Raw genomic sequence first — 17,547 nt, 5'->3', positions numbered from 1 at the left:
TACCGCTCTATGATTCTGTTGCCCAGTGCCAACGTGACTTAGGCCCATTAATTTCAGCAGCTTTCCTCTGAGTAGGACTAGCACTGGGGGGAGCAGCAGCCATTCTTACATGGGAACCTTGGTTTCCAGGAAGAGACCTGCAGAGATGGTTTTCTTAGATCATAGAGTGGGAGATTTAAATGTAACACCCCCTAAGTGGGTATAGACACCAAGGGTTTGCAAAAAAAGTTGAAAGAGAAACCTTGCTGCAATTGCATCAGATCTTTTAAACCCCTCAAAGAAAGGGGACACAAAGAACAAACGGCAAAGAATGGTCCTGGATTGGGTCTTTTTTCAACAAATCTGGGTCCGGCGACCTCACAAAACCTATTGGGTCCAGCGATGGCACAAAACCCATTGGTGCCCACTGCCCAAAGTCCAAAAAAGTCTCATCAATTTGCCTTCATTCACATATCTTCATAGGTACATTATACATATCAATGGCGTCCTGGCTGCTTTGACTTTATGCCATGCTCCCCTCATGGCGGCAGCTGCCCGGGCAGCAGAACTGGTGGCTGAGCTTGAGGCCTGGGGTTAATGTACCCCTGATCCCAGCTGTAAAAATCCCCATAGCCTGGAGGGGCTGCCCCCTGGTTTGGCTTGGCACTAGGCCTGGCCTGGCCTGGGGGCCTTCCCTTCTTGGGGTGCCACCTTGTGTGTCTCAGCCGCCCAGATGGTGGTGTAGGACCCTGCTGGGTGGGACTGGTGCAGGGAGCTGTGAGCCGTCTTGCGGGCCTGGGCCAAGGCCTGCCAGTGGCCATGGGCGAAGCCCTACGGTTCTGCTTTGTGCTGGGTGTGGTTGCATCTGATGCCTGGCTCTGTGCCAGGAGTGGTTGGCGGCTGGGCGCAGAGAGCCTCTCCCGGGTGGTCCTTTCAATCCAGTGGAGGTAGTGCTGCGTGGAGATGTAGATGCCCGGCCGCTTCGCCTGGCCGCAGATGGGCACCCCCAAGCTGGCAACGCCAATCACCCAGTAGCGCTCAGACCTTGCTTCCCGGCACATGAGCGGGGCACCAATGTCGGTCTGTGTGTGGGGAGAACAAAGGATGGAGGGAGGTGGTCAGCAGGTGGGCAGATGGGCATTCTGGGGAAAGGAAGCTCTAAGGAGCAGCTGGCCACTTTTGGAGAAGGACAGTGCCACCCAAACCCAGCTGCTGGTTCCTCAGCGTAGCTCAATAGAGAGCTGTGGGTCTGTAGAAGCTGGACTAGGAATATGGAAAAATGCCGGGTCAGATCCAGTTCTCCCTTCTCCTCTCCAGCAGTAGCCCTGGAAGGCTTTGGCCCTTGCCTACCTCACAGGGGCTGTTGCCTCCTTCTTCCTCGTATCCAGCACATAGGATCTCATCGGCCACCTTCCGCTTCCACCAGCTCTTGCTGCCGCAGGTTTGTAGGGAAAGGAGTTTCACCTTTGATTCTTGCAGGATGCCAGATATTTTATGCTCTGTGAGTGGAAGGCAGGAAGAAGCGTTCAGTTGCATCCAGGAATTAAATGAGAGATATTTACGGAGAATGTTGATTTATGACCCTTCGATCAATGCCACGTAGCAAAGGCAGCTGTCGAGATGACTGTCCTCCAAGCCCTCAGAGATAGCCTGAGGATTATGCAACAATATTTATTTTGCTGTCTCTCACTCTCAGGCTAACCTACCTAACAGGGCTGGTCCTGATGATGAAAAGGGGTGGAGACCTATGTTTGCCACCTTGAGCTCCTTGTAGAAAACTTGGGATATAAACCTAAGCAGTAAATAAATTCAGGTAGGTAGCCATGTTGGTCTGACGCAGCTGAAATAAATATATATTTTTTTGTCCTTAGAGACCAACTAAGATTGTTCTGAGTACTGTATAAGGTCTTCCTCCCAGAGCTTGAGAAAGAGAACTGTCATTGTCTGGGAGGAAGACCTTTCTTTGCCTACAGACAGCCACCCAATCTTAAACAACTCCTCACCCACAATAATACAGCAACCAGACTTAACATGGACACTGGTACCAGAGCCTGCAATAAACCCCAATGCCAACTTTGCTGCCACAGACATCCAGACAACACCATCACTGGACCCAACAACATCAAATATACCATCTTAGGCTTGTTTAATTGCTCATCTTCTAACATTGTGTATGCCATCAAGTGCTAGCAGTGCCCTTCAGCTCTCTATCTTGGACAAACAGGCCAAACCCTACGCCAAAGGATAAATGGACATAAATCTGACATCAGGAATCACAAGACAGAGAAGCCAGTAGGAGAACACTTCAATCTCCCAGGACACTCAGTGCAGGATCTCAAAGCAGCTGTCTTATTACAAAAGAATTTCAGAAATAGACTTGAAAGAGAAGTTGCTGAATTACAACTTATTACTAAACTGAAAACTATGGAGAGACCTGGTCTGAATAGATATAGTGGATTCTTATTTCATTAAACATGCTAAAGCTATTTTTCGTCATCTGCATATTTACGGGACCGCCTCTCCTGGTCTGCCCCGCAGAGGACCTTAAGGTCCATGAATAACCATAGTTTAGAGGTCCCGGGCCCTAAGGAAGTCAGACTATCTTCCACCAGGGCCAGGGCCTTCTCAGTGCAAGCAAGGCAGCAAGGAGGGAAGAGAAGGTAGCAGAAGCTCCCCCCATGAGCAGCAGTGTTTTCCCCAAATACGTGAAGGGACATATGGTCTTGTTATACGGTGTTTTTCTGTCATGGGCTGGGTGGAGGATGGTAAGACTTTGGGATTTGGACACAGCTCCTGAAAGAAGGAAATGGGCATTCCAATCCTAGAATCCTAGAATTGGAAGGGTCCCGGGTCATCTAGTCCAACCCCCTGCAATGCGGGGATAGAAGGCCACCCAACCTCGGCAAGGAAGGAGAGTCCACCACCTTCTGTGACCAGACATTTGTTCACAACCATTCTTGCGATTCTTATGTGTTTGTTACACTTGGCATTGAAGGCATGGGACATATTTGCACTCTGATCTCCCAGGGTGGGGTCAGTCCTCGTGCGGGGCTGCTTTCATGAGGAGGTCCTGGGGCTCTCACTTTCCTCACCCATGTCGCCCCAGCCACTGATATAGCAATGAGTGAGCATCGAAAGTACCACGCTGTCGTCAGGCAAACAGGCCGGCTGGACGTAGTCACTGCAGCGGACCGGCTCCATCAGTTCCACCACAGAGAGGCCGTAGCGAAGCGACTCGTCGTCCTCATAGAGTTTGTAGTCCACCACCCTCTTTATCCAGCGCTGCTGGGCATCGGGACCAGGCTGTGAGAGCTTGGTGATGCCAACCACCACCTTAAAGACTTTTCTCAATCTGGAAGGGAAGAATAGGTTCATTGCTGGTGGGACAATGTTCTTGGACTGCAGAAAGGTTACCCAAAGAGGTCTGGATGCTCCCGTGAAAGGCCTAGAGCCCCAACCCTGACACAGCTCAGCTGATGGAGGAATAAGACGGAGAGGCAAGTCAGCACCAAGGAGTTTGGTCCAGCTGTCTGGCCAGGGACCCTTTTTCACATCTTTTGTGACCCAGGTGGGAAGGGGCATCGGATTAAGGGGCTAGAAAGGGGAAAGGGAGGGGTTTGTAAAAGGGTAGAAGGAACCAGCTCATTGTCTGGCAAGGTCATCTCCTGGGTCACTCTAAGGGCTGCATAAATGCCATACATTTAAAGTACATGATGGCTCTGCTCTGCCTTAATGGTTCAAGACTGCAATGCTTCTGAAATCCATTTGCTGGAAGCTGCAGAAGGAGAGAGGACTCTTCATGGTCAGACTGCACTTTCAGCAGCCCTAAAGACAAGATTCTTGCTTTCAGAATGTCAAAACTGAGACAGATCCCCCAAGGACTGATCTAGCAGTGGCTTTCACCCATCACAGCTAAAGAGACCTTCATGCTCCATATTGGGCAAAGGCAGAAGATGGGATTCTGCTTCCATGAGATGCCCCCAAGCTGCCTCCTTTGTAGACCCTGCCATGTTCTCCTACCCGAGGAGCAGCTGCTCCTGTGGCTTACATCTTGATCTTCAAGCAGTGGGCTGCACTGAGGACCCAGCGAGAGCTGATGAGTGAACCTCCGCAGAAATGGACCCAGTGCCCAGCTTGGTTTGGGTACTGGAAGCTGACTTGCCAGGGCCATGTTCCTGGCAGGACGTCAGTGCCACTCATGGCCTTCCTCAAGTACTGACTGGCCGCCAGCGGACGTCTTCCACAGGCTCCCCTGGAAAGGAACATTTTCATTAGTTTTCAGCCGCACATGTGTTGCTGCCTCTGTAGAACCGAAAGGAGTTTGGAGGCTCCATCCCTCGAGGCGTTTACTTCCTTTCTTATGCTTTTCACACTATGCTTGTTTTGATGCCCAATAGATAGTTGCTGAGGGACCTGGGTGTTGTATTCTTTTAAAATGCAATGCCAGCAAACCGTGGTGCTTAGCACCACATGGAAGGCAGAGCAAGCTTATTTTCTGTTGCTCCAAAGGGAAGACCTGAACCAATGGATTCAAACTGCAAGAAAGGAGATTCTGACTATACACTAGGGAGAGCTTTCTTGAGAGCTGCTCAAGAGTAGAAGTGATAAGCTCAGAAGGTGATGGACTCTCCTTCCTTTGTAAACAGAGGTCGGATAGTCTCTGCCCGGAATTCTTTAGCTGTGATTCCTACATTGCAAGGGCTTGGATTAGATCAGTGGCATAGCATGGGTTGCCATCACCCGGGGTCACACAGAGGGGGTGGGCTGGGCAGGAAACATACAGAGTGCACATGTGCATACAACTGTAAGGCATCCGTGTCACCCAGGAGATCACAGCTAGAGAGATAAGAAGAGTCATTCTGGAGAGATCTCTTCCTGCTTCACATGGAGAAGTCATTTTCAGCTGAGCCCAGTGACAAAAGCACACAGCTGTACTGAAGCATCACCGAGTGTTGAAATGTTGTGCCCTTAACAAATTTTGCATCCAGGGTAGCTACCCCTGTGCCTGCCCCCCCATGCTACACCATTTGGGGTCCTTTCTAACTCCACAGTTTTATGATTGTATAATATGCCTGTTTAGTCTAGAATAAACCTGTGGGAGATTTCACTTTGCCTAGTGACCTGGGCAACTCACAGTTGATCTAAATGCCAGGGATCTGAAAACACTTCTGACAAAGGCAAAGGATGCCAAGTACCTGTGCCCTCTCCAAGAACAGGGTTTGACTTTCCTTAGTAGATGTCAGGACACTGAGTGGACCGCAGGGGATATAGATTGGGGAGGAAAATGCCACTCGGGCTCAGTTGTGCCTCCATTGTCATGGAGGCCACATCCAGAGGGAGATGCCTCTGTGCTACCTCCTTGCTACATTGGTCCATTTTGGCACTTACGTGCAGGTAGGGTCTCCGGCATGGGTGGGCTGGAAATCAGCCAGGGCCAGAATGAGGAGAAGCCACCTGCTCATCCTTCTGCCAGCTCCGGGCGCTGATTCCTCCACCATGTTTTCCTGGAATCCATGACGTCACAAACCAGGTGTGCCCAGGTTCTGACATCACACAACTGGCTTTGGCAAAGGTGCAAGAACAGAAGAAGCCAGTTTGAAACTCAGCACTTGGTGAGCAGGAAGAGAAAGTGAAGGAAGCAGCAATGGACAGCTGGAATCAAAGAATTGTCAAGCCAGAAGAGACCCCAAGGACCATCTAGGCCAACCCCTTGCAATACAGGGTTAGGGAAGAGAGAGGATGATTTGTGGCATCAGGGAAACCTGGGCAGAAAGCCGAGAACTACCTGGAACTCATGAGGAGGACTTCATCTAAGTTGTGTGTATTTGTGCATGGAGGCAATTTGTGTATGGAGGCAGGGAGCATCGCTTAGCAGCATTTATTTTACTAAAACATTTTTACACCACCCTCCCTTAGAAATCCCAAGGTCGTTAACAAAATATCACAATGGCGTCAATAAAACAATCCCAGATTGTTCAAAATATCCATAGCAGAAGGCAGCTGTCTACAGAGCCTGCAAACTCAATGGAGAGGAGGAAGTGGAGAGAGGAAGTTAGGATGGGTTTGGACATTAGTTTAGGGGTCAGTGGGTGGAGAACCTTCTTTGTCCGGAGTGACCACATTCCCTTCCAAATAACCTTGCCCATGTTGGGCGGGGCCAGGGCAAAAGTTGGTGGAGCAACAATTCTAAAGCTTGCCTTGGATTCTACACACCAGCCCCATCTACCGGTCAAGTGAGGGGCATTATCAGAGTCCAAGGATACTTTCCATCCAGGTGAAAGCACCAAGGTTGTTGGGAAGCAGGGCTGACGTGGGGCATGGTCTATGGAGACCGGGTGTGGCTGGGAGCAAGTGAGGGCCAGTGAGTAAGGCTTGGAGCACCCCATTTGGCCCTCTGCCTGAGATTCCCCACTCCTGCTTTCGTCTGTTTGTCTGACAAGGTTTAGGGACACCCCCCTCCAAACCCTAGGAATGAACAAAGTCTAAGATTTTGATTAACTGGGATATGGATTAAAGCACAAGCTGCAGGGCTGTGCCAGACAGGGAATTTCTGGGCTGGCTTTGTCAGTTTGCATTTTGTAGAGCGGAAAGTATTGATCCGATGTGTAGAGATCTTTGCTATACTACTTAATTCAAGAAGGTTCTGGAAGCTTCTCTGTGTGAAAGAAACAAGCAGAAGGTTTTGATGTTTGGGTTATTCCTTCAGAGAAGCTGAGTACAGCTGATTTAAACGGGTCCTGTTATCTCTTTCAGTCAAGGTTATGCTGACTATGATAATAAGGCCAGAAGGAGCCTGGGTTTCACTTTCTCTTTCCCTTATGTCGTGTTCTGTACATAACATACTTAGTGTTAAGGGTTTAGACTTATTTTTGCTAGGATCGTCCTACTTGTGTGTTGGACCCTGGCAGAGACACATGCCTGACTGGCATGTTCTCTCCCTCCTGGTCAGTCAGTCGGGAGCTTCAAAAGCTTTCTTCAGCCCGAATGTCACAGCGACTGATAGCAAGAGGCATCGGCACGCTTAGGATCCTGCAGAGTGTTAGCAGTTCACATAACAGACTCAGTAGCACAGCATTTTGGCTAAGCTACTTTATTTACTATACATATAATACACTCGGAGCGCTCTGACTCAGCTCCTTCTTCTTTCTCATCAGGCAGCAAACAAAAAGAACAAAGGACAATGGCCCCACACGGAACACAGAAGCAAAAACATCCTGTCTCCGTCACTTCCCACTATATGGAATGAAGACATACACCATCATGTGATAGAAAACAATTCCATGACTGCAAGCACAGAGCAAGAATCCTAACAATTCTAAGATATTATAAGTTTAGGTCAAGTCTGCTGCAACTGGATTTCTTATGGACAGTGCCAATTCTGATTGTATTGGATTTGTGACCATTATGCTCATTTGCCTTCAGTAGCAGTAAAGTTCTGCTGGATGAAATACAATTGCCTCTGGTCTATTTTATTTTATTTTTTAAATAATGCAATGTGTTAAAGTTGTTACTCTGCTAACTATACATTGGAATCTGCTCTGGATCAATACTGAGTAGAATTTCAATGGCAGTTTCTGAGCATCGTTTCTAACCTCCTCAAGATACAAAGGTCTCTCAGAAACTGTATATACAGTGATCTTGAGATGGAGAATGCAATCAAAGAGGAGATGTTCTAGACTGGTTGCATATTTCTTCTAAACACGGCAAAGAGCTAACATTTATAGATAGGCTAAATGTCTGTCTTAGAACAGTTAGTAATGGAATTGACCAGAAGAACATAAACTCTGGGCTTTATCTTAGGTGACAGCCAGGATCTGGTTAGAGATGAAAGTGCTGCTGAACTAATTGGGAAGAGTGACCACAGTGCTATCAAATTCAATTTATATATGTAAGGGACAATTGCCAAGTAAGTTCATTGTAGTCACATTTGACTTCAAAGAAAGGGACTTCTCAAAAATGAGGGAGCTGGTAGAAAGGAAGGTGGAAGGCAAAAACCCTGCAGAACACTTAGGGGTTATTCAAAACCACAATAAGAGGATCTCAACTATAATGTATGTTGCACTTGAGGAAAAAATACCACCCAGGCCAAGAGGGTGCCAGCATGGCTAAAGAGCAGAGTCCAGGAACCAGGGACAAGGCAGAGGGCCTTCTCGGTGGTGGCACCATCCCTATGAAACACCTTCCCTTCAGATGTCAAGGAGATAAAGAACTATACAACTTTTAGAACACATCTGAAGGTAACCCTGTATTGGGAAGCTTTTAATGTTTGCTGCTTTATTATGTTTTATATATTCTGTAAGTTGCCCAGTGGAAAGGACCTAACAGAAACAGAAGACATCAAGAAGAGGTGGCAAGAATACACAGAGGAATTATACCAGAAAGAAATGGATGTCTCGTATACCCCAGGTAGTGTGGTTGCTGACCTTGAGCCAGACATCCTGGAAAGTGAAGTCAAATGGGCCTTAGAAAGCACTGCAAACAACAAGGCCAGTGGAAGTGATGGTATTCCAGCTGAACTATTTAAAATTTTAAAAGATGATGCTGTTAAGGTGCTACACTCAATATGCCAGCAAGTTTGGAAAACTCAGCAGTGGCCAGAAGATTGGAGAAGATCAGTCTACATCCCAATCCCAAAGAAGGGCAGTGCCAAAGAATGCTCCAACTACTGCATAATTGCACTCATTTCACACGCTAGCAAGGTTATGCTTAAAATTCTACAAGGAAGGCTCAAGCAGTATGTGGACCGAGAACTCCTAGAAGTGCAAGCTGGATTTAGAAGAGGCAGAGGAACCAGAGACCAAATTGCAAACATGCGCTGGATTATGGAGAAAGCTAGAGAGTTCCAGAAAGACATCTACTTCTGCTTCATTGACTATGCAAAAGCCTTTGACTGTGTCGACCACGGCAAACTATGGCAAGTTCTTAAAGAAATGGGAGTGCCAGATCACCTCATCTGTCTCCTGAGAAATCTCTATGTGGGACAAGAAGCTACAGTTAGAACTGGATATGGAACAACTGATTGGTTCAAAATTGGGAAAGGCTGTATTTTGTCTCCCTGCTTATTTAACTTATATGCAGAATTCATCATGCGAAAGGCTGGGCTGGATGAATCCCTAGCCGGAATTAAGATTGCCGGAAGAAATATCAACAACCTCAGATATGCAGATGACACAACCTTGATGGCAGAAAGTGAGGAGGAATTAAAGAACCTTTTAATGAGGGTGAAAGAGGAGAGCGCAAAATATGGTCTGAAGCTCAACATCAAAAAAACGAAGATCATGGCCACTGGTCCCATCACCTCCTGGCAAATAGAAGGGGAAGAAATGGAGGTAGTGAGAGATTTTACTTTCTTGGGCTCCATGATCACTGCAGATGGTGACAGCAGCCACGAAATTAAAAGACGCCTGCTTCTTGGGAGAAGGGCAATGACAGGCCTAGACAGCATCTTGAGAAGTAGAGACATCACCTTGCCAACAAAGGTTCGTATAGTTAAAGCTATGGTTTTCCCAGTAGTGATGTATGGAAGTGAGAGCTGGACCATAAAGAAGGCTGATCGCCGAAGAATTGATGCTTTTGAATTATGGTGCTGGAGGAGACTCTTGAGAGTCCCATGGACTGCAAGAAGATCAAACCTCTCCATACTGAAGGAAATCAACCCTGAGTGCTCACTGGAAGGACAGATTGTGAAGCTGAGGCTCCAGTACTTTGGCCACCTCATGAGAAGAGAAAACTCCCTGGAGAAGACCCTGATGTTGGGAAAGATGGAGGGCACAAGGAGAAGGGGACGGCAGAGGACGAGATGGTTGGATAGTGTTTTTGAGGTTACCAGCATGAGTTTGACCAAACTGCGGGAGGCAGTGGAGGACAGAGGTGCCTGGCGTTCTCTGGTCCATGGGGTCACGAAGAGTCAGACACGACTAAACGACTAAACAACAACAACAACAAAAGTTGCCCAGAGTGGTTTGGGAAACTCAGCCAGATGGGTGGGGTATAAATAATAAAATTATTATTGTTGTTACTATTATTATCCTCATTTTGGCATCTTGCCCTGGTGCTTCTGTTAATATTAATTAAAAGAGAGAGAGGAGGAGGAGGAGCATAAAGCAGTGATGATGTCAGGCTGCCCACATGCTCTCTGGACAGAACCTGGATTCATGTGTTTTATGATGTCATGAATTCTAAGAAAAGGTGGTGTGGTGGATCTTGTAGCCTTGGGAGCTAGCCAAAGGATGAGATGGTTGGTCCTCTCTGTTCTGGTCCTTGCTGCATTCCAACCCACCCATAATGCAACCGTCAGCAATTGCGAGTAAGAGGCCATTGGGTTGATGGTTGGCATTTTGTAAGGAAAGACAAAATAGGGAAGACGTTTTTTTCCTGGAAAAAGACCCCAGGTGGTCTTCTGTCTGCCTGTCCATCTACCAGGGTTGCTCTCCTTGCATTTTGCCTTGAGGGTCTCATGAAATTTAGTGGCATTTCAGCTAACCCTCTGAAGTAGACCGATTGAAAGCAATGAACACAAACAAGTTAGGTCCATTACTTTTGGTGGATGTACTCTGAGACAAGTCTTGTTGATTACCACCTATAGCCATGGCATCCAAACAGATATCCCAAGGTTACTATAATGAATTACATAAAACTGACAAGGCTGGATTAAAAAAAAAAAAAAATAGTAGAATTTTTTTCCCCAAAAATAAAATTTGTTGAACTATATAAAAGACCTGCAAAATACCAGATGATATATGAGGATCCTGTGTCAGTAAAAAAGGTAAAATGTGTGATCACAATATTCAAAGAGCTGCACAATCCACCCACGTCATGCACATGATCTGTTGACGCTCTCTATCTTTTTCAGTGGCATCTGCGGAAGACGACCCATGGCAAGCAGCCATAAGTTGATGCGTATTATGGGCGGCAGTGATGTTCTTCCAGGGACGTGGCCCTGGATGGTCAGCATCCAGACAAAAATACAAGGGAACGTCTACTTTCCTAGCTGCGGAGGTTCGCTCATTGGCCCCCAATGGGTCCTCAGTGCAGTTCACTGCTTCCCAAAACCAAAGTAAGCAGAAGGGGAAGTCTGCTTAGCAGAAGGTCATTCCTGGGGAGGGTTGTGGAATCTGCAAGCCCAGCAGCCTGGGGGCATCTCAAGGAAGCAGAGTCCCTTCTTCTGCCTTCTAGGTGATACTTGGAGGAACTGCAGTTTGCCTGAACACAGAGCCATCCTCTTGGGATGGTGGAGTCTGCAGCCCAAGAACTGCCCCACCTGATCAGGACTAAGGTCCAGTTGGTCCAGCATCCCATTGGGAACTTCAGAGGGCTGGGCACTCAGAGGCGGAGCAAGGTGGGTGTGGTCCACCCTGAGTGCCATCCCTGAGGGGGGGTGACATCACCATGCCACCACCCTGGGACACTCATCGTGGGCAGTGCACCCCCGGGATGCGCACCCCCCAGGATGCTAGGCGTGGGCAGCGCCCCCTAGGACGCTCACCTCACACCCCTGGGATGCCAGCCCCCCCCCCCGGGTGCACACCACTCTGGGTGCCAGAGCAGCTAGCTCCGTGACTGTGGGCACTCAGGCCGATCCACCCCCTTTTGATTCATAGAACTATAGGGCTCACCCACAATTCCATTTGTCCTTTGACCTGTAGGCACAAATCTGAGGAACTTCAGAGGGCTGGGCACTCAGAGGCAGAGCAAGGTGGGTGCGGAGACCCTGGGTGTCATCCCTGAGGGGGGGGGTGACATCATCACACCGCCACCCTGGGACGCTCGTTGCGAGCAACACCCCCCCGGGATGCACACCCTGCAGGATGCTCACTTCACCCCCCTGGGATGCCATCCCCGCCCCTGTGGGTGGCTAGCCCCACCCCCTGGGTGCACTCCGCTCTGGGTGCCAGAGCAGCTAGCTGCATCACTGTGAGCACTCGGGCCGATCCGCCCCCTTTTGGTTCATAGGAATATAGGGCTCATCCAGAATTCCTGTAGGCAGAGATCCGAGAGGCTTCTTCTTTCTCCCACTGCTTTCCCCAGGAAAACACACTGTTCATCGCTGAATCAGAACAAATGTCAATCGAGTTTTCTATGAATTCATGTTTGCTCCAGTTTAGATGTAAACAGCAGGTTTTCCCAGGGAAAGCGGCCAGGCACAAAAACGAGGAATGAGGATGTGGGCCAGCCCCCTTGTGCTAAAATTGTGCTTTTAATGGGGGTGATGTTATAACTTGGGTGGCTGTTGTTTATTGTTCTTAAGTGTTCTGTGTTAACTGGTATTTTGTATTTGTCTATTTTGTTTTTGTTTTATAAAGCTGATTAATATTCTACAGGTTTTTTTTGTGGGAACGGAGTTATTGTTTTGTTATTTTTTGTTTTGACTATTTACTTGTGTTTTTACCTTGGATTTTTATCCTGTGAACCGCCCTGGGATCTTGTGATGAAGGCAATATACAAATGAAATCAAGTTGAATCAAATAAATAATAAAACCTCTCAGGCTTCAACCATGTCGCCTCTTACCCAGTTTTTCTCCAAACTAAAAAGTCCCAAGCGTGGCAGCCTTTCCTCGTAGGGGAGTTTCTCCACACCCCTGATAATTTTGGTGGTCCTTTTCTGAACTTTCTCCAGCTCTGCAATATCCTTTTGGAGGTGGGGCCAGCTTCACTGGATATCCAGGTGTTCCCGCCTCGTGAGAGAGGGAGGGAGGGTTTTTTCTCCATCCTTTCTCTTACATTCAGAGAGTCCAAGAACATCCTCCCACAAGCCATAAATCCCTGTTCTTCGCCCCACCTGCAGAGAACAGTACAAGCTTGTTCTTGGCTCCAACCGGATCAAGAAGCTGGGCCCAGAGGCTGAGCAGCGCTTCATTAAGAGGCTGGTGAAACATGAGAAGTATGACAACCAGCTGAAACAAGGAGAGGTGGTGTTCGCAGACATCGCCTTGCTGGAGATGGACGAGCCCGTCAACTGCAGTGACTACATCCAGCCAGCCTGCCTGCCTGACGAAAAAATGGAGGTTTTGACGCTCGGCCATTGCTACGTCAGCGGCTGGGGCGGCCTCCTACCAAAAGGTGAGAGCAACCTTGTCAAAAGCAGGAGGACTGGCCACCTGAAGTGTTTGAAATAAAGTCATCACCTGCACCTTCACTGCCAGCCGGCATTTTCCAGGGTGGTTTAAGGCTCGTCTGCACTTCCGCTTATCCTGCTGTTTCCCCCTCGGGGGAAACCTGCAGTCCAGTTCTCCGCAGATTGCTGTTTGCTCCTATTCAGCAGTCAAGAGTGAGTTTTCCTGGGGAAAGTAACAGGGCAAGCAGAAAACCACTCGGACTCATGCCTAGAGAGCACAAACCTCTTGAACTCATGCTTTCTAGGCAGGGGACGAGTGGAAGTGTGGACAAGCCCTTCCAGTGGGAGGAAAGTTAGTAAATAAAATGGAAGTGACCATGGCAAAAATATAGCTCTGAATGAATAAATGCTCCTGGTTGGGCAGCACAAGGTTCATTCCTCGCAGGAGAGGTTTTCTTTCCAGTTGTTCCACCCCTGTTCCACTTCCCCTCTGTCTTGCATGGATGAGTTTGTTTATTCCTTTGACATCTGATGGGAGGGTGTTCCACAGGGCGGGTGCCACTACCAAGAAGGCCCTCTGTCTGGTTCCCTGTAACCTCACTTCTCGCAGTGAATGAACTGCCAGAAGGGCCTCGGAGCTGGACCTTGGTGTTAGGGCAGAACAATGGGGGTGGAGATGCTCCTTCAGGTATACTGGGCCGAGGCCGTTTAGGGCTTTCAAGGTCAACACCAACACCGACTATTTATGAAATCAAAACATGGTTAGCAGGGATTTTTTCAGCCAGAACTCAGTGGAGCTCCATTCTGGCCCCTCTCAGCGGGGCGCCATTGCTGTTATAAGAGACGAGGGAAGGCATTTGTGGTGAGTTCCGGCACCTCTTTTTCTAGAAAAATAGCATGGCTGGTCCACGGACTGAGAGCAGTTAGCCGTTAGGCAGGTCTTAGGGCTTATCCACACGTCTGCTTTCTCGACGTGGCTCTGAGGAGTTTCCCCGTTTCCTCTCTCCTTCCCCTGCCCCAGTTAGGATTCACGGGCAGGGCACCCCCTGGTCAGGCGTCCAGCTGTCTATCTCCATTCCCATCCTGCCGCTTTCTGCTCACAGATTCCACCTCTCCTGACATCATGCAAGAAGGGGCGACGAGTCTCTACACTAGAATCCAATGTGGGATGCGGTGGGGCAGGAGGATCCCTACACAGAACGTCTGTGCCGGACACGAAGAAGGAACAATTTCAATCTGCAGGGTAGGGTGAACCACGGTCAGGATTTTGTGCTGATGAGGGGGGTGGCACCCTGTGGCACTCTATGGCTCCACATCAGAGCTCTTTTGTGGCCCACCAATGCTCCAAGTTTCAACACCTGGCAAGCTGAGCTGAGGCTGCTCTCCAAGGCTGTCTACACACCACACGGTCAAAGCACATTCAAAGTGCAGGACTCCCGCTGCCCCCCCACTGCCAGCCTCATTTTAAAAGTAGTGTGATGACCTGGGAATCCGACTCAGAGGCTGAACCGGAGGAATCCCAGCCTGCACAGGAGTCCCCGCCTCCAGGGCCAGCTGAGCTGGGGCATGGCCTTGATTCTAAAGTGCCTGCACCCAGTGGCGTAGCGTGGGGGGTGCAGGGGGGGCTGGCCGCACCGGGCGCAACATCTGGGGGTTAGGGGGCGCAAATCCATGGGTTAGGGGTGCAAATTACTTGCCTTGCCCCGGATGCTGACAACCCACGCTACGCCACTGCCTCACGTATGCCGGATCCTCAGGAGCAGGCACCAGGTGAATCCACTGTGGCTCCGGAGGTGGTTGAGGACACAGTGCCTACAGGTGCACGTCTCCCAGCCCTGTCAGGGGAAGGTGAGTCTCCCCCTGGGTCCAGTAACCCACCAGCCTCTCCTGAGCTGCAGAGGCTCAGGGCAGAGAGGTGGAGGAAACTGGTTTCTCCCAGGAGGAGTGCTCGCCTTAAGGCCAGGAGAGGTGGGTCATCTGGGGGCCAGGACCACCCCTGGCCTCAGAGAAGATAAAGGCCAGTCAGCCTGGTCCCAGGTTGCGGGAGCAACGTCGTTGAAGAGCTGTTTCGGCCAGCACCCAGTCCTGTTCCCCCAGAGTTCCTGTCCTTGCCCGGCTCCTCGCTGTGGACCCCGCTTCACCCATGGAGGACTCAGGTCCTGGACCTCGCCCCACGGTAACCTCCCCCCTGGACCAGCACAAGTAGCCCATAAATCAAAACCGTAAGGGGAGGGTCAGACTGAGTCCAAACCAAAGGCCAGGCAGAACAGCTCTGTCTTGCAGGCCCTGCAGAAAGATGTCAAGTCCCGCAGGGCCCTAGTCTCTTGTGGCAGAGCTTTCCACCAAGTTGGGGCCAGTACTGAAAAGGCCCTGGCCCTAGTTGAGACCAATCTAACCACCTTGCGACTTGGGACCTCCATTTGTGGTCCTCCGCGGGGCATACCAGGAGATGTGGTCCTGTAGGTACGTGGGTCCTAGGCCGCATAGGGCTTTAAAGGTCAAAACGGGCCCCTTAAACCTGACCCTCTACTCCACCGGGAATAAGTGAAATTGTTGTGCTGTGCTGCCCCTGACAGGATGGCTGAGCCTTGTATCCTTACCCCGTTTGCCTCTGCCTTGATCTCCACAGCATCATGCCTGCACCTCATTCTACCACCTTCTTTTCCCCCTCCCAGGGTGACAGCGGAGGCCCCCTGATGTGCAGGGAAGAGAGGTCTGAGCGCTACTGGGTGATTGGAGTCGCCAGTTTCGGACCCGTGTACTGCGGCACAGCGAAGGCGCCAAGCGTCTTCATTTCTACGCAGTACTTTCTGGACTGGATCCAAAGGACCTCTAAGCTGCAGCTGTCAGTTCCCACACACACCCCGCTGCTGGCGCAGACCCAGGCCACAACAACGCGCAAGCCCAGGACTTTCCCTACAGCGGCCAGGCCAAGACCCCACATGCCTCCCTGGATGAGGCCCCCACAGTGGGGTGTGAGGCCTCCTCCCCAGGTGCAGACCACAAGGTCCTCCTTCCCTCCCTGGATGAGGGAGAACTATTTTTGGGGTAACCGGAGGCCTGGCCGCAGGACTAGGTACAGACCGCAGAAGCCCGGGCCCCGGATGGCATCTCGAAGTCAGTTCTCAGATCCACCAGGGTACTACCCTGGCTCCGAAGACTACTACGATCTGCTTGTGCCCTCAGGAGAGCAGGATTGAGAGGGGCAGTTGGGGCAGGGGGCAGGCATTATGAAGCAGAGGGGCCAGGCTAGAGGCCACCATGATACGCATTGGATATTCTATAGAATAATAAAATGGAGATGGTTTGAGCAAGCTGCTTGGGATTTGGCAATAGGTCTTTGTGTCTTTTGTGCCATCATCTCACCAAATCTCAGAGAGATGTGTTGGGAAATGGCCAAATCCAGAGCCATATTCTCCTACTTATGTTCATAATTCCTCCAGATCTTTCTTTCCATTAAATGGAAGTGGTAGAAAAAGAAAAAGGAAACAAGAAAGAAGGGAAAGGAAGGATGAAGGATATTCCACGTTTAAGAATTCCAAAATGTATTTTACAACAAATTAGAACACCTTATAATTCACATTTTACAGTTTATACTCCAAACTATTACAGTTAATTTATTACCCAAAAGAGTTTGCAATGTCGGATGCTCACCCAAAGGAAACATGGCTCAGCAAATGACCTGCTATAAAACCATTAAGACACTTTCCAGTCTCCCAGGCCTAATCAATCACTTACTCCTTTAAGATAGGACTACAGCTTATTTTACCACTGTTACTAGGCAAATATAAACGTCCTACTGCATACCAGTAAAACTGCTGCCAGCTCCCAGCCCCTCTAGGTTCTCCATACCTCCCAATGCTGCATCTGCACCAACCGCTGGCAACCATCTCCAGAATCTAGCCTCTTCCAGCTTCTCGGCACTGTAAGGCTGTTCCACAATAGCTACCCAACTAGTAAATCACCATGGCCGGCATCCACTCCAGCTGCTTCACCGCCGCTGCCCAGGCATGGAGACTCTCCAGGTCCTCCTCACCCTCCAGCATTTTGGTGCAGCTACTCCTTTGCTCATTCACAGCAAAGACTCTGGAACTGCACAACCAGATCTCCTCAGCACTCTGCTCAGCCTCAGGAACCCATCAGCACATCAAAGGAACTTTCTGGGCCCATAACCTGTCAATAAATTCTACTCAATATTGATCCAGAGCAGAATTCTGACCTATAGTTAGCAGAGTAAAAACTTAAACACTTTGCAGGATTAAAAAAAATAAAAAATAGACCAGAGGCAATTAATATTTAATCCAGCAGAGCTTTACTGCTACTGAAGGCAAATGAGCACCATGGTCACAAATCCAATACATTCCATAAGAAATCCAGTTGCAGTAGACTTAACTTATAATAACTTATAATAAGTCTAAACCTTAACACTGTATACCACACCAGAAGCAAGTGAGACAGAAAGAGAAAATGAAACCTAGGCTTCTTCTGTCCTTCCTTTTATAGTCAGCATGACC

At 49.3% G+C, this 17,547-nt stretch overlaps 2 protein-coding genes across 4 annotated transcripts; one reads left to right on the top strand and one right to left on the bottom strand.

The window, feature by feature from the left end:
• Window positions 1-309: 309 nt before the first annotated feature.
• Window positions 310-5,497, bottom strand: LOC310826110 (acrosin-like). Its single transcript, XM_083700740.1, has 5 exons — window positions 5,368-5,497; window positions 4,028-4,231; window positions 3,072-3,331; window positions 1,330-1,478; window positions 310-1,061 (listed from the first exon to the last, which is right to left on the bottom strand). The coding sequence occupies exons 1-5, from the start codon at window positions 5,475-5,477 to the stop codon at window positions 519-521; spliced, it is 1,266 nt and encodes a 421-aa protein (XP_083556866.1). The 5' UTR covers window positions 5,478-5,497; the 3' UTR covers window positions 310-518.
• Window positions 5,498-5,626: 129 nt separating this feature from the next.
• Window positions 5,627-16,351, top strand: LOC310826118 (acrosin-like). 3 transcript variants are annotated; one of them, XM_083700751.1, is made up of 5 exons: window positions 5,627-5,796; window positions 10,832-11,035; window positions 12,764-13,038; window positions 14,137-14,276; window positions 15,709-16,351. In XM_083700751.1, exons 1-5 carry the CDS (start codon window positions 5,774-5,776, stop codon window positions 16,231-16,233), a joined length of 1,167 nt encoding a protein of 388 aa, XP_083556877.1. In that variant the 5' UTR covers window positions 5,627-5,773; the 3' UTR covers window positions 16,234-16,351. The 3 variants fall into 3 exon arrangements, with proteins under 3 accessions (XP_083556877.1, XP_083556876.1, XP_083556878.1); XM_083700750.1 differs by lacking the exon at window positions 5,627-5,796 and adding an exon at window positions 10,138-10,285; XM_083700752.1 differs by lacking the exon at window positions 5,627-5,796 and adding an exon at window positions 10,688-10,744.
• Window positions 16,352-17,547: the final 1,196 nt, after the last annotated feature.

This window comes from Podarcis gaigeae (assembly GCF_964106915.1).
Source record: "Podarcis gaigeae genome assembly, chromosome: 10".
Classification (NCBI taxonomy): Eukaryota; Metazoa; Chordata; class Lepidosauria; order Squamata; family Lacertidae; genus Podarcis; species Podarcis gaigeae.
Note: the sequence above shows the minus strand (reverse complement) of the source record. Positions and strands in the feature narration are given on the sequence as shown.